Source organism: Ailuropoda melanoleuca, chromosome X, assembly GCF_002007445.2.
Source record: "Ailuropoda melanoleuca isolate Jingjing chromosome X, ASM200744v2, whole genome shotgun sequence".
NCBI classification, from domain to species: domain Eukaryota; kingdom Metazoa; phylum Chordata; class Mammalia; order Carnivora; family Ursidae; genus Ailuropoda; species Ailuropoda melanoleuca.
In genome coordinates, this window is record NC_048238.1 from 18123899 (window position 1) to 18150117 (window position 26219).

At 39.5% G+C, this 26219-nt stretch overlaps 1 protein-coding gene across 6 annotated transcripts in view; it reads left to right on the plus strand.

The window, feature by feature from the left end:
- MBTPS2 (membrane bound transcription factor peptidase, site 2) overlaps positions 1-26219 on the plus strand; it is a 50269-nt gene that overhangs the window by 10875 nt on the left and 13175 nt on the right. For 3 of the 6 annotated variants that reach the window (XR_860833.3, XR_860832.3, XM_002913930.4), the window contains exons 4-7: positions 8653-8756; positions 10426-10553; positions 19260-19378; positions 20269-20449. Coding sequence is in view for 4 of the 6 variants with exons in the window: in XM_002913930.4 (XP_002913976.1) it covers positions 8653-8756; positions 10426-10553; positions 19260-19378; positions 20269-20449 (532 nt within the window). In the remaining 2 variants the exon portion in view is untranslated. Of the gene's footprint in view, positions 1-8652; positions 8757-10425; positions 10554-12715; positions 15982-19259; positions 19379-20268; positions 20450-26219 lie in introns of those variants that run through there. The other 3 variants (XM_019809694.2, XM_034649202.1, XM_034649203.1) reach the window with 3 other exon arrangements.

A 26219-nucleotide genomic window follows, 5' to 3' on the forward strand; every position in this document is an offset into this window, starting at 1 on the left:
ACATGGGACAAGGATTATCTTATTTAATCCTCAAAATCACCCTTTTATGTAAATGTGGTTATTTCCATTTTAATAGTGAGGAAATTGCGATGTTTTTTGTTTTTGTTTTTTTTTATTATTTTATTATGTTAGTCACCATACAGTACATCCCCGGATTCCGATGCAAAGTTCGATGCTTCATTAGTTGCGTATAACACCCAGTGCACCATGCAATACGTGCCCTCCTTACTACCCATCACCAGCCTATCCCATTCCCCCACCCCCTCCCCTCTGAAGTCTTCAGTTTGTTTCTCATAGTCCATAGTCTCTCGTGTTTCATTCCCCCTTCTGATTACCCCCCCTTTCTTTATCCCTTTCTTCCCCTACCGATCATCCTAGTTCTTATGTTCCATAGATGAGAGAAATCATATGATAATTGTCTTTCTCTGCTTGACTTATTTCACTTAGCATTATCTCCTCCAGTGCCGTCCATGTTGCAGCAAATGTTGAGAATTCGTTCTTTCTGATAGCTGAGTAATATTCCATTGTATATATGGACCACAGCTTCTTAATCCAGTCATCTGTTGAAGGGCATCTCGGCTCCTTCCATGATTTGGCTATTGTGGACAATGCAGCTATGAACATTGGGGTGCATATGGCCCTTCTCTTTACTACGTCTGTATCTTTGGGGTAAACACCCAGTAGTGCAATGGCTGGGTCATAGGGTAGTTCAATTTTTAACTTTTTAAGGGACCTCCACACTGTTTTCCAGAGTGGCTGTACCAACTTGCATTCCCACCAACAATGTAGGAGGGATCCCCTTTCTCCACATCCTCTCCAACAATTGTTGTTTCTTGCCTTGTCTATCTTTGCCATTCTAACTGGCGTAAGGTGGTATCTCAGTGTGGTTTTGATTTGAATTTCCCTGATGGCTAATGATTTTGAACATTTTTTCATGTGTCTGTTAGCCATTTGTATGTCTTCATTGGAAAAGTGTCTGTTCATATCTTCTGCCCATTTTATGATTTGTTTATTTGTTTCTCGTGTATTGAGTTTGAGAAGTTCTTTGTAGATCTTGGATACCAGTCCTTTATCTGTGGTGTCCTTTGCAAATATATTCTCCCATTCCGTGGGCTGTCTCTTAGTTTTTTTGACTGTTTCCTTGGCTGTGCAGAAGCTCTTTATCCTGATAAAGTCCCATAAGTTCATTTTATCTTTTATTTCTCTTGCCTTTGGAGATGTGTCGTGAAAAAGGTTGCTCTGGCCGATGTCATAGAAGTTGTTGCCTATGTTCTCCTCTAGAATTTTGATGGATTCCTGTCTCACATTGAGGTCTTTCATCCATTTGGAGTTTATTTTTGTGTATGGTGTGAGAGAGTGGTCAAGTTTCATTCTTTTGCATGTAGCTGTCCAATTTTCCCAGCACCATTTATTGAAGAGACTGTCTTTTTTCCACCGGATGTTTTTTCCTGCTTTATCAAAGATTAGTTGCCCAAAGAGCCGAGGGTCCATTTCTGGGTTCTCTATTCTGTTCCATTGGTCGATGTGTCTGTTTTTGTGCCAGTACCATGCTGTCTTTGTGATCACAGCTTTGTAGTACAGCTCGAAATCCGGCATTGTGATGCCCCCAGCTTTGTTTTTCCTTTTCAACAGTTCCTTGGAGATTCGGGGCCTTTTCTGGTTCCATACAAATTTAAGGACTATTTGTTCCAGTTCTTTGAAAAATGTCCTCGGTATTTTGATCGGGATAGCATTGAAAGTGTAGATTGCTCTGGGTAGTATGGACATTTTAACTATGTTAATTCTTCCAATCCATGAGCATGGAATATTTTTCCATCTTTTTATGTCTTCCTCAATATCTTTCAAAAGTGATCTATAGTTTCTAGCATATAGGTCCTTTACGTCTCTGGTTAAGTTAATTCCAAGGTAACGCATGGTTTTTGGTGTTATTGTAAATGGGATGGATTCCCTAATTTCTCTTTCTTCAGTCTCGTTATTCGTGTATAGAAATGCAACTGATTTCTGGGCATTGATTTTGTATCCTGCCACCTTACTGAATTGTTCTATAACTTCTAATAGTTTGGGAGTGGATTCCTTTGGGTTTTCCATATAGAGTATCATGTCATCTGCAAAGAGAGACAGTTTGACTTCTTCTTTGCCGATTTGGATACCTTTGATCCCTTTTTGTCTTCTGATTGCTGTTGCAAGGACTTCTAGTACTATGTTGAATAATAGTGGCGAGAGTGGGCATCCTTGTCGTGTTCCTGATCTTAAGGGAAAGGCTTCCAGCTTTTCCCCATTGAGAATAATGCTTGCAGTAGGCTTTTCATAGATGGCTTTTATGAGATTGAGAAATGTACCCTCTATTCCTACACTCTGAAGGGTTTTAATCAGGAAAGGATGCTGTATTTTGTCAAATGCTTTTTCTGCATCAATTGAGAGGATCATATGGTTCTTGAGTCTTTTCTTGTTGATATGATGTATCACATTGATTGATTTGCGAGTGTTGAACCATGCTTGCATCCCAGGTATGAATCCCACTTGGTCATGATGGATAATCCTTTTAATGTACTGTTGGATTCTATTAGCAAGGATCTTGTTGAGGATTTTGGCATCCATATTCATTAGAGAAATCGGTCTGTAATTCTCCTTTTTGAGGGGGTCTTTGCCTGGTTTGGGGATCAAGGTAATATTAGCCTCATAGAATGAGTTTGGTAGCTTTCCTTCTGTTTCTATTTTTTGAAATAGCTTTAGGAGAATAGGTATTATTTCTTCTTTGAATGTTTGGTAGAATTCCCCAGGAAAACCGTCTGGGCCTGGAGTTTTATTATTTGGAAGGTTGTTTATCACTGACTCAATTTCTTCATAGTTAATTGGCCTATTTAAGAAATCTATTTCTTCCTGTTTCAGTCTTGGTAGTTTATAGGTTTCCAGGAAGGCCTCCATCTCTTCCAGATTGTTTAGTTTTTTGGCATATAGCTGTTGATAAAAGTTTCTAATAATCCTTGCAATTTCAATGGTGCTGGTCGTGACCTCTCCCTTTTCAGTCATAATTTTAATAATCTCAGTCCTTTCTCTTTGTTTTTGGACAAGTTTTGCCAGTGGTCTATCAATTTTATGGATTCTCTCAAAGAACCAGCTTCTAGTCCTGTTGATCTGCTCTACTGTGGTTCTGGTCTCTAATTCATTGATTTCTGCTCTAATCTTGGTCAACTCCTTCCTTGTCAGTGGGTTAGGCCTGTCCCTCTGTTGCTGTTCCAGTTTCTTGAGGTGAGAATATAGAAACTGCATTTTAGATTTTTCTATTCTTTTGAGTGAGGCTTGGATGGCTATGTATTTCCCCCTTAGGACTGCCTTTGCAGTATCCCATAGGTTTTGGACCGTTGTGTATTCATTCTCGTTGGTCTCCATAAATTGTTTAATTTGTTTTTTGATTTCCTGGTTTATCGAGTCATTCTTGAGCAGGATGGTTCTTAGCCTCCAAGTGTTTGAGTTTCTTCCAGGTTTTTCCTTGTGGTTGAGTTCCAATTTCAGAGCGTTGTGGTCTGAGAATATGCAGGGGATAATTTCAATCTTTTGGTATTGGCTGAGACCTGTTTTGTGTCCCAGAGCATGATCTATTCTTGAGAATGTTCCATGGGCATTTGAATAGAATGAGTATTCTTTGGTTCTGGGGTGTAGTGTTCTATATATATCTATGAGGTCCAACTCGTCGAGTATGGCATTCAAAGCCTTTGATTCTTTGCTTAGTTTTTGCCAGGGTGTTCTGTCTATTTCTGATAGTGGGGTGTTGAGGTCCCCTACTATTACTGTGTTCTTATCTATATGTCTCTTTATTTTGGTTAAGAGTTGGCTTGTGTATCTTGCTGCTCCCCTGTTGGGGGCATATATATTAATAATTGTCATATCCACTTGTTGAATACTTCCTTTAAGAATAATATAGTGCCCTTCTGTATCTCTCTCTATGGCCTCTAGTTTAAAATCCAGTCTATCTGATATGAGAATTGCTACTCCAGCTTTCTTTTGAGGTCCATTTGCGTGGAAGATGGTACTCCATCCCCTTACTCTAAGTCTGAATGCATCTTTGGGTTCAAAATGAGTCTCTTGTAGACAGCAAATGGATGGGTCATGTCTTTTTATCCAATCTGCAACCCTGTGGCGTTTTATGGGAGAGTTTAAGCCATTTAGATTGATAGAGATTATTGACAGATATGATTTTAATGATGCCATTTCTCTTTAAAGTCTTTGTATCGGTTGTGACTTGCTGCTCTGTATCACTCTTGGGGCCTTTTTACCTTTATAGAGCCCCCCTTAATATCTCCTGTAGGGCTGGTTTCGTGGTTACGAAATTGGTTAATGATTGGCGATTTTGGAACGTCTTTATTTCTCCATCAATTCTGAATGACAGCTTTGCTGGATAAAGGATCCTTGGCTGCATGTTTTTCTCTGAAAGAGCTTTAAAAATGCCCCCCCAAGCCTTTCTCTCATTCCAGGTCTCTGTAGACAGGTCTGACGTAATCCTGATACCTTTGCCTTGGTACGTGAGAAATTTCTTTGCCCTGGCCGCTTTCAATACTGTATCCTTGGATCTAATATTTGCGAATTGCACTATGACATGCCGTGGCGTAGGTTTGTCCTGGTTGAGCTTGGATGGGGTCCTCTCTGCCTCTTGGACACGAATGCTTGTTTCCCTTGCTAGATTAGGGAAGTTTTCAGCTACAATTTGTTCAAATATCTCTTCTAGACCTCTGTTTTTCTCCACCCCTTCAGGGATGCCGATGATTCTGACATTGGATCGTTTCATAGAGTCAGTAATCTCCCGTAATCTACATTCGTGGGCGTGGATTTTTTTAAGACCAGCTTCTATTTTCGTTTTTTCTTCTACTAACCCATCCTCCAATTCGCTAACGCGTTCCTCTGCCTCGGTGACCCTGGCCGTCAGAGCCTCTAGTTTTGACTGTATTTGGCCCATAGAATTTTTAATTTCTGTCAGATTCGCTCTCATTTCTGCCCTTAGGGATTCTATATTCTCAGCAACGCTTTCTCTGATGCTTTTTTCAAGTTTACTCATCATCTTGACCATTGTTGCTCTGAATTCCATTTCTGATAATTGGGATACATCCATATGTATTAATTCTGTGGCCGAGGCCAATTCTGTGGCAGAGGCCACAGACTCATTATCTTTTCTTTGCTGGGGGGGACTTCTCCTTCTCGTCATTCTGATGAAGAGAGATTGCAGGGTTGTCCAGAGCCCAAGTGTTGACTGGGACCCAGGCCGTGCGCCCTTGTTTTATAGAGATCTTAGGGATGTGGGCTTCTTCCTTAAAGAGTTTATTTATTTATTTGAGAGAGAGAGAGACAGTCAGCAAGAAAGGGAACCCAAGCAGAGGAGTGGGAGAGGAAGAAGCAGGTTCCCGGTGGAGAAGCCCGATGAAGGACTCCTTACGGAGCGTTGTGATCACACCCTAATCCGAAGACAGGTGCTTGGTGACTGCGCCACTCAGGCGCTCCGGGTTGTGGGCTTCTTGATTTTTCAGCCTGCCTTCTGGGGGAGGGGCCTGCCTGCAGGTACTCAGAAAACCCTGTTTGGGTAGAGTCTCTGTGTCCCTTGCGAGGGGGGATGGGGATGGGCACCCTGTGAGCCGGTATTTCCGGGCTTTTGTTCTCTGGCGGCTTTCCCTGGCGGTTTGCTATGCCTCTTCTGAGAGAGCAGCAGCGGCTGAAATTCAGCCTCTGTCTCAGAACAGAGGGATCGCGGATCGTTCTCCACTGATGTTCTGGCCACTTTAACTCTGTTTCTGTTGGTGCTGCTCAACCCTGCAGCATCCCGGGCTGTGCGCCCCACACCCGGCGTCCCAGCCCTCACTTCCAGGGCCGGCGCGTCTCTGTCCTTTGTGTTTCCAACCCCGCCAGCCGCCAGTCGCCAGCCGCCCCGGGCAGGCTCCCGGAGCTCCCGGTCTCAGTCTGGTGTCTTGCGGAGTGCTGACCGCGAGTCTACCTGCTCCCCCGTGCAGGTGGCCCTCCAGCCGCCAACCGCCCCGCGCACGCTCCCGGAGCTCCCGGTCTCAGCCTGGATCCAGTGAGCACACCGGAGCTCTGGAGCTCTGTGAGATGCTTGTTGGCGCACGCTCCCGGCTCACGGACTCAGTCTGCTGTTTCCAGGGTGCGGGTCCGCGGTCCGCCCGCTCCCCGGTGCAGGTGGCCCGCCAGCTGTCCCGCGCGCACTCCCGGATCTTCCGTTCTCAGTCTGCTCTCTCAAGCGTGCGGGTCCGTGGTCCGTCCGCTCCCCCGTGCAGGTGGCTACCGCTTCCCGGCGCCCTGACACGGCAGCTCCCTCCCCCTTCTGTTTATCTTCCGATATCTGTGCTCGGTTTCACGGCTCCCCGCTTCATACCTCAATACTCAGCACTGGAGATATTCATTTGTAGAGATCCAGATGTATCTTCCTGCATCTCCAGGCTGATTCCGTGGATGTTCCTGCTGGTCTGGTACCTATCCAGCTCAACTCAGGGGACCGGCTGAAAAAGGGGTCCCCCTCTTAACTCCTCTTTTTTTTTTTTCAGGAAATTGCGATGTTGGGGGAAATAATCCAAACTTCCATGAGGTTACTTTAGCTAGTTAGAGATGGATCTGAAATGTGAAACCCAAGTGACATGTCTCCAGAGCCTGAACCAACCATGCTTGTCTAAGAATTTATTCCCCCAAAATATTTGAATATGTGTTCAAATATGTTTATCAAAGTATTTATAAGAGGAGAAACTTTTAAAACAATTAAATGCCTAACAGTCTTTTATAGAATGCAATACCTCTATTAAAAATTATGTTGAACCAGAAAACACTCATGGAAAAATGTTTATGATACTGTTAAGTAAAAGGGACAGGTTTCAAAACCATATTTGTAATAAAAGTATAATTTTTAAAATGCATGTATACCAAAAGATTAGAAGGACATAAATTAAAACATTGAGAATGGTTTTTTGTTTTGTGTTTTGAGAGCAGGATTATAGGCTTCTGGGTCGCCTGGGTGGCTCAGTCGTTAAGCGTCTGCCTTTGGCTCAGGGCGTGATCCCGAAGTTCTGGGATTGAGCCCCACGTCAGGCTCTTCCACTGGGAGCCTGCTTCTTCCTCTCCCACTCCCCCTGCTTCTATTCCCTCTCTCGCTGGCTGTCTCTCTCTCTGTCAAATAAATAAATAAAATCTTTAAAAAAAAAGGATTATAGGCTTCTGTTTTTGAGTTTCCAGTTTTCCTGCTTTAAACACATTTTATAATTAAAGTAATAATAAGACAGAGGAGGAATTTCCTCTAGAAGGTTACTTTTAGGGTCCAACTCCTGGACTATGAGAAATAGATGCTCAGTATGTAAATAGTATTAATGATGCCTGGTGTGCCCCACTTAACCTAATTTATGGAATTTCTCCTTAACAGATGACATAACTTGGGAGTGATTATTTATCTTACAAGGCAATTCAGGGTATCTAAAAAACTATACCATGCAGCCCTTACAATAGCAAACTTGCTTTGTGTATGCAGTGATATATACATGTTCATCATCTTAGTAGCATGTGCTTGCAAGACAACTTCTGCTTCTTCATAGGTCCATTGTATGTCTGTATGTTCCAAAGAACTTACTTCCTGCATTAAATTTTAATATAATACTTATGTATCATTTTGATACTATTTTTCTGACCAATGTACTAAACAAATTGATGGAATCAAAGAAATGGGAGGGCATGGTGCTCCCACTCCCACACCAATGAGGCACTTGATTACACTACCCTTAATTACCAGTGCTCATGTAACTCGAGAATACTAAAATGAAAACTCATTGATGGGAGGCAGGAATATCCTATATTACTCACTTAAGTACTTTGAACAATGCAGAGGAAGGACTAGGATTTATAACAAGAATTTCCAAGTCAGGCTTCTAGCCCCTGAGGGTAGAACAGTTGCGAACTCTGTCACTGTCACTCCACATTCCCTGGTACTTTGCCAGGCTCCGTAATTCTTTTCCATGGTGAAGACTTCAGGAAGGGAAAGTTTTGACTTTTTAACCTGGTGTTTACTATTATCTTTAGATTGGTGTTGTGCTTAGTTCAAAAAAACTGATGTTTTTACTTTTATTGTGATAGAAGTAGAGAAGTGAACCATTGATATTCATATTACTTTTACTTTTTTAGAAAAGGTTTTATTTTTTTTTAAGATTTTTATTTGAGAGAGAGAGAGATAGTGAGAGCATAAGCGGGGAGGAGAGGGAGAAGCAGACTCCCTTACTGAGCAGGGAACCCCCATGTGGGGCTCAATCCCAGGACCCCGAGATCATGACCCAAGCAGAAGGCAGCCACTCAACCGCCTGAGCCACCCAGGCGCCCCAAGGTTTTATTTATTTGAGAAGAGAGAGCATGGGGGGGTGTGGGGGGTATGGGGTGAATCTCCAGCAGATTCGGTGCTGAGCATTGAGCCTGAAGTGGGGCTCCAGGTGGAACTCGATCTCATGACCCTGCAGTCATGACCTGAGCTGAAACCAAGAGTCAGATGCTTAACCAACTGAGCCACCAGGCACCCCTACTTTTAGTTTATAGAACCTTCAGCCTGGAGGTTTAAGCTTTAACACAGAGTGAACATCGTGGTTTCTTGGTGCCCGAGTATGTATTTATCATTGTGTCTGTGAACAGGTTCCTGGTATAAATTTACCTGTCAACCAACTGACCTATTTCTTCGCTGCAGTTCTCATTAGTGGTGTTGTACATGAAATTGGACATGGGATAGCAGCTATTAGGTAATATTTTTCTTTCTACTACATGTAAAAATGTTTTACTTAGGGTTTATTACTAAAATCTGCTACATTTGATAGTTTTTTCTTTCTGTGGATATTGCCCAGTGCATATGCACATTATTTTGAGGTACCTTCTCTTTTATAAAGATTAACATATTGATGAATATACTTAATTAACTATGTGCACATTCTATCCTTTGCCCTTTGCCAGCCTGGTTATATCTTCATGGTGCTTCAAGATTTTCATCAAACCCTGAAACCTAATCTTTATATTCATCATTAAGTCAGAATGATAACCGCTAACACTTGGAGCCCACCCACCTGCCTTCTTAGTACTTTGTTTGACTTACTGGCTGAAATACTTTCCTGCTTCTACTCATGGCCTATGCTGGCTAGAGCAAGAACATTGAAAGTTCTGGGTTTAACAACTATAGCCTATCTAGTAACCCAAGTAGAAGATAAGAGAGGATGAGACCTGGAACTTGCTTCAAGTATCATGCCCTGTTCTTGACTACTCAAACGTATCATTTTAATTTTACCTAAGCATTTTAAAGGCTCCTAAACTTATAAAGTTGTGATGGGGGAGCACAATTCACCCTTCACTCCCACTGATAATTACTGCCATAATGAGTGTGCATACTGATGGGAATGTGTTTTATTCTCCAGGTATGTGAACCAGATAAAAGGTTTTATAGAAGAATATGTAATCACTTATTATTTTCCAGTTGCTTATGAGCAAGAATCTGTTGACTGCCAATAAACCTGCATCTTTACAGAGTTGTAAAGAGACTGCCAATAAACCCGCATCTTTACACACTTGTTACACAAGTGTGACATATAATGGTTTAAGTGTGCGGCTACTTTTTTTTTTAATCTCTCACCTTTGCTTCCATATTTTTAGCATTGCAGCTTTTAGGGTTTTGCATATATAATCATTGTTATTAATAGTTTAATACTAAAATGTATGTTTGTGAAACATAAAATCTAACTGCCAAGTGAAAGTGAATTTTACAGTCATATATTCAGTATTAAATGACAGCACAATATATTTGGGGAATGGTTTTTTTAGGGTAGCTGTTTGATCTTATGAGGCTCTTAGGTGTAATTCCATTTTTAGAGAATGAATTGATAAAAAATAGTTCTTTTAAGGACAATCTGAGCTTTATGCATATTTATACTGATTTTAACATTAATTCAACAGGAATACACTTAGGTAAAACTCTACTTTTATTAATAATAGCTAAAACAAATATAAATAGATACTTTACTAGAATTATATTTTCTTTTGTGTCCTTCTCTGAAAATAATTCAGAGTAAACCATAAAAATATTTTTCACTTAGTTTCTCATGGAAATATTCACCATTTCTTTATATATGTGACTAATCTCAAGTTATTTGCTCAGCATATTGGTTTCTAAAAGTTTTGAAGTTTTAAGCCTATTTCAGAATCCCCTTATTTTAAATAATGTCATTTCGTAGATAACCAGAACTGTACACTCTCACAAAATTATGAGATAAATATACATCATATATGAGTTTATTTTTCTTGACTGTCCAGAGACGTATTAAGCAAGAATTTAAATCACAGTGGTAAGTTTTAAGATTAAATACATTATTAATTTGAAAAATGCAATACTAGTACTAAATTCCTTTTTCTTATGTGATTTCTTAGGGAACAAGTTCGATTTAATGGCTTTGGGATTTTTCTGTTCGTTATTTACCCTGGAGCATTTGTTGATCTGTTCACCACTCATTTACAACTTATATCACCAGTGCAGCAGCTAAGGATATTCTGTGCAGGTAACAGACTTAAATTTCTTTGTTCATATGTGCATCATAATGGAAAGTATTCACATCACAAATGAAAACATCTCACCTTTTGGTTGATAAATTCAGTTTGTAAGACTCTCAGTTAAAAGTAATAAAGCAAGGGGCTCTGGGCTGACTCAGTCTTAGGAGCATGTGACTCTTGAGCTCAGCATTGTGAGTTTGAGCCCCATGTTGGGTGTAGAGTTTACATAAATATTTTTTTTTAAGAAGTAATAAAGCAAAATAATTTACATTCCAGTGTCTTCAAAAACAACAATTTTAAAAAGGTTGAGAGTAAAATGAACAGGACATACCATGCAAATGTGAACAGAAACTATGACTACATTAAGTTAGTTAGACATAGGGGGTGACTTAATAATCATAAGGAGTGTAATCCACAATGAAACTGTTATCATTGTGAACTCACTGCATCAAGTAACAAACCATGAAAACAAAAATGGAAAAAATGCAAGTACAAGGAAAAAACAAAAATGTAATAAAGGTAGCTCTTCTCATCTCTCAGTACATGGCAGGTAAGTATGAAAAGTCAGATCATTAAAACTCGAATTAGTAAAGTAAAATTCAATAAAATGTCAAACTCTATATCATGACAGTTTCTTTTCAAGTGACCATGAGACATAAAAATTGACCAGTTTAATTCAAAACACAATTAATTGCAGTATATTTAAAAATGATAATGATATGTTGTAAATTTTTGCTAAAAGGAAAATTCACTGCCTTACGCAGTAATGAAATAAGAAATGAAAATAAGTCAGTTAAGCATTCAACTGAAGAAGTAAGAGAACTATAAAATAGTTAAGAAGCAATATAATTAGGGGCGCCTGGGTGGCACAGCGGTTAAGCATCTGCCTTCGGCTCAGGGCGTGATCCCAGCGTTATGGGATCGAGCCCCACATCAGGCTCCTCTGCTGTGAGCCTGCTTCTTTATCTCCCACTCCCCCTGCTTGTGTTCCCTCTCTCGCTGGCTGTCTCTATCTCTGTCAAATAAATAAATAAAATCTTTAAAAACAAAACAAAAGAGCAGCAATGTAATTAATAAGGATGTAGATAGGAAATTATAAATTAGAAAAGAAAAAAAAAACTTAAGTCCAAGAGGTTTTTTGAAGAAAAAAAGGATTATACATGGCAAAAAAACATGTATAGACAGAATTTGCAGTCAGATTGGGAAATGAAACCGATGTAGAAAAAATTAAAACAATTATAAAAGTGTTCTTTGTTCATCTCTGCAAAAAATTTTCAACAACTTGTATATTTAAAAATATAAATGGCATTAATTCCAGAAAAGATAGAAAAAAATATAAATAGGCTAATTATAATGGGAGAAATTAAGAAAGTTGATGAAGAATGTCCCTGAAAGTTTCATAGCTGTAATTCTTCCCAATCTTGAAGGAAAAGGCTGGTTTTTAATTCCAATTTAATACAAACTTTGCATATCACATAGAGAAGGAAAATTTTAAAAAAATATATAGGCTAATATAACAGTGATAGAACATCTTGTAAAGTACCAGAAACTCTACATATGGTGTATCTAAACAATGCAAGGATGGCTTAATAATAGGAAATCTATTTGAAAGTGGTAAACATTATTTATCATTAGGGAAAAAAATCCTCATCTCAGCAGATATCGGACTGGGTATTTAACATAATTCAACAGCCATTAATGGCTAAAAAAAACCCCAAAAATTTCCTTAGTAGAAGTAAAAATAGTTGGATACTTCCTAATGGCATAATACTAACAAGCATTCCTATTAAAGGACAAGACAAGCAATCCCATTATCAATTATCACTGAGACTATTAAATGGTCTCTAAATGTGGGCCAGTATATTAAGAGGGAAGAAAAAAGCAAAAATATGAGGAGTAAGCCTTTTTTTCAGATATTATTATATACTTTTGTGGGGGAAGGAAACGAGAAAATGAACAGAAATATAGAAAAATTCAGTGAAGAACCTGGCTACCGAATTAATATTCAAAAAACAATAGCGTGACGTTCGGAGTGGGGAGGGGAGGGTGACGTGTGCGTGAGGGATGGCGCGTCCACGTTGCGTGAGGGATGGCGCGTCCACGTGTGCGGGGGGGCTGGAGCGTCCACGTGTGCGTGAGGGTTAACGTAAGCGCGCATTTGTTGAGGTAGTGGGAAGCGCATGCGCCTGGCCCTCCCAGAAGCACTCGCGTCTTTCGTGTCTTCGGCGGCGTCCTCCGCGTCTTTCGTGTCTTCGGCAGCGTCTTCCGCGTCTTCCGAGTCTTCCGCGTCTTCCGGCTCTGCTGCCCACGCCTGCCTCTGGCGCTCGCGCTTTTCTCTGGAGTTCTCGCTTTTCTCAGCCTTTAACGCAGCCTTCCAGTCACCGACCCGCTGCCCAGGAGCCAAAGCCATTGTGGAATCCTCAGCCATGGCCTCAAACGACGCTCTCTACATCCCCACAGAAAATTTGGACATACTTTCAAATATTCTGGAGCTGCACCAGATCCACGTGGAGACCGTCCCGGTAGCGACTATCCCCGTGGCGGCCGTCCCCATCGAGACCGTCCCTGTGGAGACCGTCCCCGTCGAGACCGCCCCTGTGGAGACCGTCCCTGTCGAGACCATCCCTGTGGAGACCGTTCCTGTCCAGACCATCCCTGTGGAGGCTATGGCGATGGAAACCATCACGGAGTACGAGATTATCAGCGGCAGTTGGATCCACGGTGGCCACTACAATCCGCCTCTGTTCGCGCTGCAGCCGCTCGTTACCAGCAACCCGAACCAAGGGGACCACGACCAGGAAATCATCGTGGTGCAGACACAGGAGGAAGTGGTGGGCTACTACGAGTCAGATAACCCGCAGGCCAACAATAATTTCGATGACCAGGTAAACATCCCGGTTGATGAAGACGACAACTTCCAGCAGACCCTGGCTTCCTTGTCAGCCTCCGCGTCATCATCCACCTACAGCCACAGCAAGAAGCGCAGCAGCCAGAGCAGGAAGGCTAGCGGTAAGAAAAATTACACCACCAGTGAGCCCCAGGCGGGAAGTAGCAACTCCGAGGTGGGCTCCGAGAAATGGGAGCAGAAGCAGATGCAGATGAAAACCCTAGAGAGTGAGTTCTCCGTCGCCATGTGGTCCCCAAGCGAGAAAAGAGACCATGAGACAGGACAGATTGAGAACTCAGCTCCTGATTATTCAGAGTACATGACAGGGAAGAAGCTTCCTCCTGAAGGGATACCTGGTATTGATCTCTCAGATCCTACACAACTGGCAGAATTTGCTAAAATGAAGCCAAGAAAACCCAAAGAAGATGCTCCAAGAACAATAGCTTGTCCTCATAAAGGCTGCGTGAAGATGTTCAGGGATAATTCTGCTATGCGGAAACATCTGCACACTCACGGTCCTAGAGTCCATGTATGCGCAGAATGTGGCAAAGCTTTTGTCGAGAACTCAAAACTAAAACGACATCAACTGGTGCATACCGGAGAGAAGCCCTTTCAGTGCACCTTTGAAGGCTGCGGAAAACGCTTTTCCCTGGATTTTAATTTGCGTACACATGTGCGAATCCATACCGGAGACAGGCCCTACGTGTGCCCCTTTGATGGTTGTAATAAGAAGTTCGCTCAGTCAACTAACCTGAAATCTCATATGTTAACTCACGCAAAGAACAAAAACAGCCAGTAAAGAGAAGACCCTTCTCAAACTTGGGAAGCGTCTTCCAGGAGTGTGAGTGGAAATAAATATGCCTCTCTTGTGTGTTGCTTCTAGGAAATAATTTTTTTAATGATTCCTACACATTTAAGGGTCATGTTTTGATAGAGTAGTAAAAATAAAAGTAAAATTAAAAAAAAATTTCTTTATATAAGATATCATTAAGATGCTATATCTTGTTTTGTAATGCTATTTGAAATATATGGTGTTTTTGTAAAGTTTGGTCCCAGTAGGAGGATAATTTATGAACCTCACATCAAAAGACAGTTCTTTATACAACTGTTCTAAAAACGGGACTTCTTTTCAGGTTTTTTTAAATATGAAGTTCACATATTGCCTACAAATTTTTAAAGTTCTGTATTTTCCAAATGTTCATATTTATACTTTTAGGAATATGGTAATTCTTTGTATGTTTTTTCTGAAGGTTGATAATTTTGCTTGCAATAGATTTTCTTTAAAAGAATGACAATTACATACGTATGTAAAGTATTTTCCTGTTTAAAAAAAGGTATATAGGTTTTATTTGCTATCTTCATTTTGGTTGTATTCTTTGATAACACGTTTTTCTTAACTTTTAGCTGCACTGATTTCCATAGTATTGAATGTTAGATGTGATTTAATAGTATTAGTCAATTTAAATCTATTTTAGTCATTTTATTTGCCCCAAAATACTGTCAGGTGCTGTTGTTTAATTTCTTTGCATGTTCAGTTAGAGAGTGGTGTTCAGTTGTAGAATATATTGTGTATATATTGACTTTTAAACACTTGATATGTATATCTTGTGTAAAAGAAAAAGCAAAAATAAAATACCTCTTCTGAAGAAGGAAAAAAACTTGCCTATTAAATACCATAGCTAGAAAATAGAGAAAATGGGGAGGGTGCTACTGGCATCTGGTGGGTAGAGGCTAGGGATCCTGCTAAACATCCTACAGTGCACAAGATAGTTCCCTACATCATAGAATTATGTGGTCTAAAATGCCACTAGTGTGACTGTCAAAAAACTCTGCTCTAGAAAAAGTAAAAGTTATAACAAAGATTCCTTTGGTATACTTACAAATAAATCATTAACGGACAAGAGGTTGTTCAAATAAAGGAAATGTGTGTTTTCTACTACCCTTACTGCCACTTAGCCATCGTGGGCAAATCTGGAATCTAGAGGGGTGATATTGTACCAGCTGCATCCCTGACGAGGTAAGAAGGTGCCCGGAGAGTCAGGAAAGCAGTGCTGCTCTGTGCCCCCTCTGACTGTTTAGATGAAAAAACAGTAAGGTCTGTGCTATGGTTGTGTGGTGGGATTATCCTGTTAAGGGAGAAATGGTGAGAGTGCAACTCTCCTCGTGGACTGCCGTCCTGAAGAGTTGGGGGAAAGCTGAATTTAACACGTGGTAACAGTGGCAAACCTAATCAATGTTGGGGATGGATTATTTTGTGAAATTGTATTGGGAGTAGCAGTTTGGGGGGGGGTTATAGCTGTATCCCTAAATTACTTTCACTAGAGTAAATTCCAGTGGGCAAAAAAATGTTTTTGTTTTAATTTTTTTTAAATGAAGCTATGAAAGCAATATAAGAAAATACGAGGTGAGTATCTTCTACAGTCTTAAACTGGGAAAGGCTTAATGCAAAGGAGCAATCTGACCACACCAAAATGTCAAATGTCTGCATAGGCAAAACTATAAACCAAGCCAAAAAACAAACTGGAAGAAAAATTGTAATACCTCTTACAAAGGACCAAATTCAGGGGTGCCTGAGTGGCTTGGTCAGATAAGCATCTGCCTTCAGCTCAGGTCATGATCCCAGGCTCCTGGGAGCCTGCTTCTCCCTCTCCTCCCCACTCTTGCTCTCTCACTATCTCTGTCTGTCTCTCCCTCTCAAATAAATAAATAAAATCTCTTAAAAAACCCAAAGCTTTCAATATATACATTCAATAATAATATATACAAATCGGTAAAAGTAAACAGGTGATGGATAGAAATAGTTCTCAACAGAAAACAAATAGTCTTTTAATAAACATGGAAAATGTACAAGTTTATACTTAGACAAATCACAAAAGATTTTACTTTTAACCTAACAGATGGCAAAATCTAACATTATCGTAGCGTCCGTTGTTACTTACAGGGCAGTGAAATGCCAGTTATGAGAACATTAGTGCAGACTCATTGGAGGTCAATATTTTAAAAGATTTTATTTGAGAGAGAGCACGAGAGAGCACAAGTGAGGAGGAGAGGAAGAAGCAAGCTCCCCACTGAACAGGGAGTGCAACATAGGGCTTGTTCCCAGGACCCTGGGGTCAGGACCTGAGCCGAAGGCACTCAACTGACTGAGCCACCCAGGCGCTCCTGGAGATCATTTTTTTTTTAAAGATTTTATTTATTTATTTGACAGCACAAGCAGGGACAGAAAGAGAGGGAGAAGCAGGTTCCCCGTTGAGTTCGGGGCTCAATCCCAGGACCCTGAGATCATGACCTGAGTCAAAGGTACGCTCTTAACCAACTGAGCCACCCAGGCACCCCTGGAAGTCAATTTTAATGCACTTTTTTTTTTGACCCAACAGTTCCGTTTCCATACCTTCACAGGTGCACACTTAATTAGGTATATAACAATATGAGCAAAGCTGTTTGTTGCAGCATTGTATGAAAAAGTTAAAACAGCCTAAAAGATCATTAGTAGAGAACCTTATAAATAAGTATGTTTTTTAATGTGGATTGCTCTGTAATGGATATAAGAACTGGGCATTCTGATAAATTAGTGAAGTAATGGATGTAGAAAAATTAATAAAGTGGATATAAGAAATGGGATGGGTATGAATATGCAAATGAGGGGAAAGTCCAAAGTACATACATGGAAAAGCAAAATATAGTTTCCAATAAACAGTTTGATATCATTGGTGTATTTAAAAGATCTCTCTCTGTATAGAACAGAAAAGATTATTTACCCACTGTGTCTTGTACTAGACTTGATCTGGATATTTCTGGAATTACACAACTTACAACACTCAAAAAATTGGAAGAACATCTTAACAGCGTGAATAAGGTACATAAACATGTCTTAGGTATCTGACTATAATAGCTAAAAATAACAATGGCTCAAACTCTAATAAAACATTCCAAATGTAAGTAGTTCAGCACTGATATGTTAATTATATTATTTGGAGGACTCAGGCCCTTTCTCTCTTGTAAGCTGTACTATCCCAACATGCAGCTTCTATGTCATGGACTCAGGTTTATCTCCATCATAGCTACGTTCCAGCCATAAGGACAATGATAGCCCCATCACTTCCACTCATGTCCTGTTAGCCAAAGCAGTCATATGGCCATATTCAGCTTCCTGTGCGAATGGGAAATGTCTTTAGGTTCCCTTTTTTTTAAAAAATATTTTGTTAAATATTTAAGAGAGAATGAGAGAGCACAAGCCAGAGGCCAGAAGCAGAGGGAGAAGCAGACTTCCCGCTGATCAGGGAGTCCAACTTGGGGCTTGATTCCAAGTCAATCCCAGGACCCTAGGATCATGACCTGAGCTGAAGGCAGATATACACTTAACCAACCAAGCCACCCAGGTACCCCTTTAGGTTCCATTTCTGTCGTTATAAAACATTGGTTCTCAACCACTGGTGCTGTTACCTTCCTGGAGATGTTTGGAATGTGTGGCGCATAGGGGGCATTTGGTTGCCTCAGTGAGGGGAGAGTACTAATGACATTTAGTGGATGGGAGCCAGGAATGCTAAATACCTGTAATGCAAGGGACAGACTTGTACAACTAAAAATTGCAAGGTTCAGAGTGCTAGTGGAGCCCCCACCCTGCCCTATGAGAAAAACTAGTAGAAGAAGGAAAGGATAGGTATGGAAAAGAAAGGTATCGGGGCGCCTGGGTGGCTCAGTCATTAAGCGTCTGCCTTCGGCTCAGGGCGTGATCCCAGTGTTCTGGGATCGAGCCCCACATCAGGTTCCTCCGGGGAGCCTGCTTCTTCCTCTCCCACTCCCCCTGCTTGTGTTCCCTCTCTCGCTGGCTGTCTCTCTCTCGCTCTGTGTCAAATAAAATCTTTTTTTTTAAAAAAGGGGGGGGATATCTAGTGATATGCTAGTGATTGTTTAAGCCCTGGCTCTGGAGGGGAGAATGAGGAGCTCTCATATGTAGCATTTGCTGGTTTCTGTGGTATATTTACTCCTGCCTTGGCCAATTTCAAGGTGCCAACCCAAAGTCCCTGAAGGAGGAATTAGGAAGAGATGTACACAATCAGCTGTGACAAGCTGGTAGGACCAGCCTCTGCACACTACTGAGTTCACCTTAACCTTCTCTGTAGTGAGAAAAGCGAAGAGAAGAGAAGGAAGAGAAGAGAAAGGAAAGAAGGAAAGGAAGGAAAGAAGGAAAGAAGGAAAGGGAAAGGAAAGAAAGGAGGGAAAGGAAAGAGAAAAAGAAGGAAAATCTCTGTATATATGATAGAGATGGTTATAGTCTGTGACATGGTGTAAGATACTGTGTTTGGTCCATCAGTATTAACTCTACATAATAGTTTGATTCTTAGAACACTCTCTTTTTCCAAGTACCATCTGGATTTCCATAAAACAGCTCAGCAAGAATGTTGTTTATTTCATCTTAACTTTTATTTGAATAGCTTTGAAATTTTTTCCAAAGATCACAAGTATGCTTCAATTAATAATGTATACATTTTCTGAAAAGAGGTTGAAGCGAGTAGAATATATCAATTCTATTTATGTTTTATATATATTAGAATATATAGAGTCTACTAATGTTAAATCATATTAATAAACGGTCTTCTTAATGTGGTATTAACATGCTCATTTTACATTTCGGCATCTGAAATGGAAGAGGCCTCTAGCTGAACATCCTTCCTTGGTACTAAAGTAGATCTGCCTGCTTCACAGCTTCTTCTGGTTACTTCCCTAATTTATCAGAATGCCCAGGTGTTATGAAGTCCAGATACCTAGATCATTCCTGCCCCTGGTTGAACTTAATCCTTTTTTTTCTCTCTCTTTCTCTTTTCAGGTATATGGCATAATTTCGTCCTTGCACTCCTTGGTATTTTAGCTCTTGTGCTCCTCCCTGTAATTCTCTTGCCATTTTACTACACTGGAGTCGGGGTGCTTATCACTGAAGTTGCTGAGGTAAATAATGAGGATTATGTGGAGCATTCATTTACCAGATTTTGTGATGTAACACTTAGCATTTTATGTTAGGAACGTATATTCAAGTTTTCATATGCAGAATGTTGTTTCTTTTAAAATTATATAATCCTTTTAAGTTGAACAAAAAGTTTTTTGAAACCCATTCGCTTTTTAAAAATACTTAAAATTGTTTCTGTTCTGAGTTACAAAGATAGTATCAAGATTTTCTACATGTGCTTGGTTGATAAAATGCATCATTTACCTTTACCGTTTATTTTTATAACTGTGCTTTTAAGTCAGATGTCCTTACTCCTAAGTAAGAAGATTGAAACCTGGGCTAGCCAACCAGAACATTTCATAGGAGTTTAAGTTAGTTTCTTCAACTCTTTATTTCACTGCCTTAGACAGTAATTACTACAATGGCATCAAGTCTTCTATTCAGACTGTTCGGAAGAGGAACATTACCTTTGTGAGCAACTGGCTCACATATTCGTTGTGCTGATGGTATTGTCTGCATTATGTGGGACTGTGTTTAGATAAGGACTTATCTTATAATTTTATCCACTGAGGGTATACAAGATAATGAAGACATTCTGATGACTACTTTCACAAAAAATTTTTATCAGCAGTTTGGGAAAAACTGTATCATTTTAATCTTGATAGTTGGCAAGTGGGTTTTTTTTCAGTTATGAAAAATTCCAAATCTTGGAAAAGTAACTGTAATCGTTTTGTTAATGTTCTAGGACTATACATCTTGGATTCAAAGCTGGCTTATTTTCTGCATTAGTCAAAATATTCTACCTAATTAACTCATTGTCTTTATTATTTGGTCAGATTAATCATAGCTTGTCTTCATACGTTATCTGATTTGGCTGTACCCTCTTCTCAAGGACTCACCTGCCATTGGACCCAGAGGCCTTTTTGTGGGAGACCTTGTCACCCATCTACAGGATTGCCCTGTTACTAATGTACAAGATTGGAATGAATGTCTAGATACCATCGCCTATGAGCCCCAAATTGGTTACTGTATTAGTGCATCAACTTTACAGCAGTTAAGCTTCCCAGTTAGAGGTGTGTATATTTCTTCAGCATAATATAATGCTTCAAGCAGCAGTACTTGCCATTCACCAATTCTTAAACCATGTATATAGATTTATTTTGTTCTAATTTCTTTAAAACACATTAGTAAAGTAATAATAGGCCCAAACTAGGAAACATTCTCCTTGGTAAGTTGGGTACTAATATTTATGTATTGTTGTTGGATTTCTAACTAATTTCATAATATTCTCTTTGACTTTTAGGATTCTAGTATCTAATTCTTTCTTCATTTGGAAGAACTTGCGTTAAGTTGGCATTCAAGCTCAACCATAACCAGTTAATTAAATTCCAGTAATTAAATACCCCTGTGCTGTATGGGTGGTGTCATATCCAAAGCTATTTGGGGTAGAGTTATTTTATGTGGCAGGCATCTAGAGGAAGTCACTTTGGCATCTGAAAATACACTCTGAAGTCAGATCTTTTGTTCTGTGTAGCAAGTGACAAGGTGAAGCAAGTTTATTCTCAGAAGCTGCCAAATTTATTTTGAGTTCTTTCAGGTCTGAAAAATCAACCTCCCAATCTTTATACAAAATCACCAGGCCCAGATTATTGTCAGTGTTGAAAAACACAAATTATGTTCACAGACTATGTCTTTAAGTCAAGAAATGCCCTGGATGCTTGTCCACATCTACTTGGGATTAGGAAATATGATAAATAATCAAGAATAACTTCACTAAAGTACTGTGTGAAAGAATGGCAGAGTAGTAAGAACTGATTTTTAAATTTTTTTCAAATGTAATCTTCCTTGTATAATACATCTTTAAGAACTTTTATTATTGTAAAAAGTTTTCAAACATACATAAAAGTCAAGAAAGTAGTATGGGGGTGCCTGACTCTCTCAACCAAAGGAGCATGCAACTCTTGATCTTGGTCAGGGTTGTGAGTTCGAGCCCCACATCAGGTGTAGAGATTACTTAAATAAATAAAATTAAAAAAAAAAAAAGAAAGTAGTATAAGTGAAATCTCATGCATCCTTCTCCCAGCTTCAGCAATTATTAGCATTTTGCCAGCTTTTTTATCTAATCAGCCCACTTTTAAGGGGAGTATTTTAAAGCATATCCCAGGCATTGTATCATTTCATCCATGAACTTTAGCATGTCTTTAATATATGATGACTTTTTAAACATGATAATAGTACTGTTATGCACACCTAAGAAAATTAACACCAATTCCTAATATGTAGTTGGCATTCACTTTTTCCTAATTGTTTTTTTCATAGTTGGTTTAGGTTGGATGGTATGTCTTTTAAGTGTCTTTGAACTTGAAACAATGGGGAGGTGGATATCATTTATTTTTTTTTTAAGATTTCTTTTTTTTATTTGACAGAGAGAGAGGCAGCTAAAGAGGGAACACAAGCAGGGGGAGTGGGAGAGGGAGAAGCAGGCTTCCCGCCAAGCAGGGAGCCTGATGCGGGGCTCAATCCCAGGACCCTGGGATCATGACCTGAGCGGAAGGCAGATGCTTAACGACTGAGCCACCCAGGCGCCCCTAAAAGCATTGTCTTGAGTAAGAAAGACTGTACTCAGCAAGTCCACCATTTGAACTACATTTTCAGGAGCATGAGATTGAATACTAAAGGCATCCGCTCCCTAAAATGAAGGTTTGATCTCAGACTCAGACATCCCCCTTGAACTGCCTATATTCCTATTCAGAGGAGGCAAGGGTATATCCCTGTAACTGCCTGGCAATGAGAACACTGTCCAGTCCTACAAATCTTTAACTCAAGTGAGAAAAGACCCTTCCCCACCTGGTTTAAGATAATAAAAGGAAAATTTCAAGGAGGCTTTCCATATATTTTGAGTATCCAGATTGTTTTTATGCCTAAATCTTCTTTAATGTTTGGAGTAAAGTATCTGTTTTCCCATTGTGAACATCAAGTTATGATCCAAAGTTTTTTTGCTATCCTAAATTGAAGAGAGAATGAGTGTCTGGGTGTGTTTTTAATTTTTTAACTACTGGTTACTAGGTGATGTTGGTATAAATTCTGTGTAACTAAGAATAAATAAGTAGGTTTGCCTCCCTGTGTTGGAGATCTAACTACATTTATATATTTAGTAAGCTAGAAAAGTAAGAAAAGTATTCAGTTCATTTTAGTAATATAGAAGGTAGTGGGACTATGAATTATAGATTGAAAAAGTCTCTTCTTTCCAGCCTTATTCTAAAATTAACCTCTGGAGGGACACCTGGCTGGTTCAGCCGGTGGAGCGTGTGACTCTTGATCTCAGGGTTGTTAAGTTTGAGCCCCATGTTAAGTGTAGAGGTTATTTTTTTTTTAATTTAAAATATAATAAACCTCTGGTCTAGACTATTCGTTGGAAGCTGGACTATTTCTACAACTATGTTGAGGCCCATCTTAGGGTATATTCAGAATATGCAGGTTCTCCCTATGGTAGAATCCTGAAACTGATTTGTTCTTGAATTATCTAATTGTCTCCCAGACTGAGGAGATTTCAGGAACAATTCTAATCTTCTAGAGTTAAATTCAACCTATGAATGCCTCTGGGACCTCAATTCAGTCTTGAGCACTCGTTCTAAAGTAGAATTGGATCGGCCTCTCATGCTTAATGAAAGTATGTACACTAATATGAAAATTGTCTGTGGCATCCCCATCTTACAGGTTAAGAATTGAGTTACAGAAATTGGCTTAGCAACTTGTCCTTAAATGTGACCCAGTAGAAAAGATTCTAAAATAGTTTTTTAGAACTACAACTTTTTTTTTAATGGATAAACAGAGAAATAGCAATTTTACTTCTCAAATTGCAGCAAAATATTTAACTCTTTATTGGAAAATTCTGTTTGTCAGGAGGTATTTAAACTTGTCAGAATGGCCACAGCCATGGGTTTATGTTTTGGTTAGAGTGATCACCATAGGAAGAAGCCATAATATAGAGGTTGCAAATTGGTGGTAGCCTAGAGGCCAAGTTCAACTTCAGCAGATGTATTTGGTTTGGCTTGCATGGTATTTCTTTTTAATATCAATTAGATGCCAATAATTAAAAATCAAGAGGTTTCACATGAAAATCCAGATTTCAGATTTCTTTTGGAATAATATGGATGATCTGTGGAATCAGGGCCCCAAGTCGAGTAGCCTGGTTGCTAACCCCTTAAAGCAGGATATATATTTTCTAATTCATCACAGTCCCAACACTTCCTGTTTTTTCCCAAACACTATCCACTTCATTTATTTGCTTCCTGGTTGGCCCCATTAAGCATTTGTGTTACCAGACATGCTGTATCAAAAGTGGTATCAAATTCTTGACTTTCAATTGTGTTGTATACATTCCTCTAAGAAAAGTTAGTGATCAAACATCAGATGTAAATTTTCTAAATAATTACTAATACAAAGGCAAATGGCATAGAACATCATTTATGTATTCAGTGTATATTGAGTTACACACCTTATGTGATATTGAGAAACTTTTTTCTCAAGGAGCTCAGTCTAGTCAAAGATTAAGACCATGTGGTAGGGATTAAGGAATATACTTGTGATGAGCACTGGGTGATACATGGAAGTGTTGAATCACTACATTATACCCCTGAAACTAATATTACACTGTATGTTAACCAATTAGAATTTAAATAAAAACTTAAAAAAAAAAGCAGACCATGCCCATATTATTATGGTACAAGGTTAACTGTAGGTAATGACAGGAATTGGTGGGAGTTATGGGAGTTGGTGGCAATCAGTCTTGACTGAGAAGATGAGGGCAGGTTTTATAGCAGCAGCCCTTGAGTTGGGCCTCACAGTGAGTTTAATTTCAGGAGGCCAAGATAGAAATGAACCTTGGTACCATAGACTAGAAAGTGGTCAGGGAACTGCTAGTAATTTGGTTCAGCAAGATAATAGTATGAGATAAGGTGATAAAAGAACCAAAGTCTCTCTATTCTATTTTAGTCTATGGAATTTAGCCATTATTTGGCAACAGTGCAATCCTTGGAAGTTTTGGATTAGAGGAGTTAAACATTCTTATAGTTCTACGTTGGAAGGTTAGTCTGAAGCATTCAGTGTGTAGGAAAGGCTTGCATATGCTAGCTAGCTAGTGAGCAAATGACTTACTAGGATTCTTCAAATGGGTCAGATGAGAAGGAGATAGAATCTACACTCAAATGGGAATATATAGGGAGAAAAATAATAAGGAAGTTAAAATTGGTGGGACTTGGCAACTGATCAGAGAGAACACTGAAATTGAAGCCTGACTTGGTAAAAAAAAATAATCCTAAACAACTTTTTACCTTATACTTTACGATTAGGTCTGATGAATGATTACAGGCACAGGTTTTTTTGTGCCATTAGATATTCACAGTTTGCTTTCATATTTCAAAGACAACTCATCATCCAAAATTTGAATACCTAGTCAGTTATGCTAAGAAAACAAAACAAAGCTACCCACATAGCCAAGCAATGCAGAGGAAAAACTGATTTATCAGCTAGTTTGTTTCATCTTTGTTTTGTTCTTTGTTTTGTGTTGGCCAAGGAGAGATAGTGACAGTCTAACCAATACAAGATGTCTTCCTCAAATAACCTAGTTTTTTTCTTCTTCTTCTTTTTTTTTTTTTTTAAGCGGGCTCCTCACTGGGCGTAGAGCCCAATGCAGGGCTTGAACTCACAACCCTTGAGATCAAGACCTGAGCTGAGATCAAGAGTTGGACACTTAATGGACTGAGTCACCCAGGCATCCCTCAAATAACCTAGTTTAAAAAAAAACTGTTTCGGGGTGCCTGGCTGGCTCAGTCAGTAGAGATTTGGGTGTAGAGATCACTTAAATAAATAAAACTTTTAAAAAAAACTGTTTAAAAACAAGGGGCACCTGGGTGGCTCAGTCATTAAGCGTCTGCCTTCCGCTCAGGTCATGATCCCAGGGTCCTGGGATCAAACCCCGCATCGGGCTCCCTGCTCAGCAGGAAGCCCGCTTGTCCCTCTCCCACTCTCCCTGCTTATGTTCCTTCTCTCCCTGTGTCTCTCTGTCAAATAAATAAAAATCTTTAAAAAAAAAAAAACCAATGGCAAAAATACAAAATTCATATAAAATCACATTGCATATCAACTAACATTTTCATGCCAGTGGTCCTGAAGACACTCTTGTAATAGAAAAGCTTTTTGTGGTACTGAAAAATTTTTTTTTTTTTTTTTTTTTTTGGTAGTTCTGTGGTAACTTTGCTCTTGAGTCTATCTTCCTTAGCACATCTGAGTATGGTAGTGTGAATATAAGATTCTAAGTTTAATTGGTCCCTGCTACACATTAGTTTATGCTTTATGAGTTTGATATGCTGAATGCAGGAAACCTTCCAAAATAAATACATGGAAATAATTTTTTTATCCCACCTGTATCAGTGACTCAGTTTTCTTATTCTGCCCAGATATAAGTGAGGCAATCTACCAAAGAACTTTTAAAAGTAAATTAATAATGGGAATAAATAGTTGCCCTGTTCCCATTGTCTTCCAAAAATGGTAACTGGATTACTGGTAGGCAGGCAAATATTGCACATCTCTGGGGTCAAGTTGGGCTGCCCTGATGAGGAAAGCCCCAAGGTAAGTATGGAGATGAGATAGATATTTGATATAATAGGGATTTTAGGGATGAGAGTCCCTTAGGCATCCTCTTGCCCACTCTGCTAACACTACAGTGCAGGATTAAATATTTGTGCTTGACCTGCTGGAATTATTGCAAAACCTACTGAGGCCCTAGAACTCCAGCTTTATTTGTAAGTAAGTTTATGTGAAGACAGGTAACCTAGGTAAGTG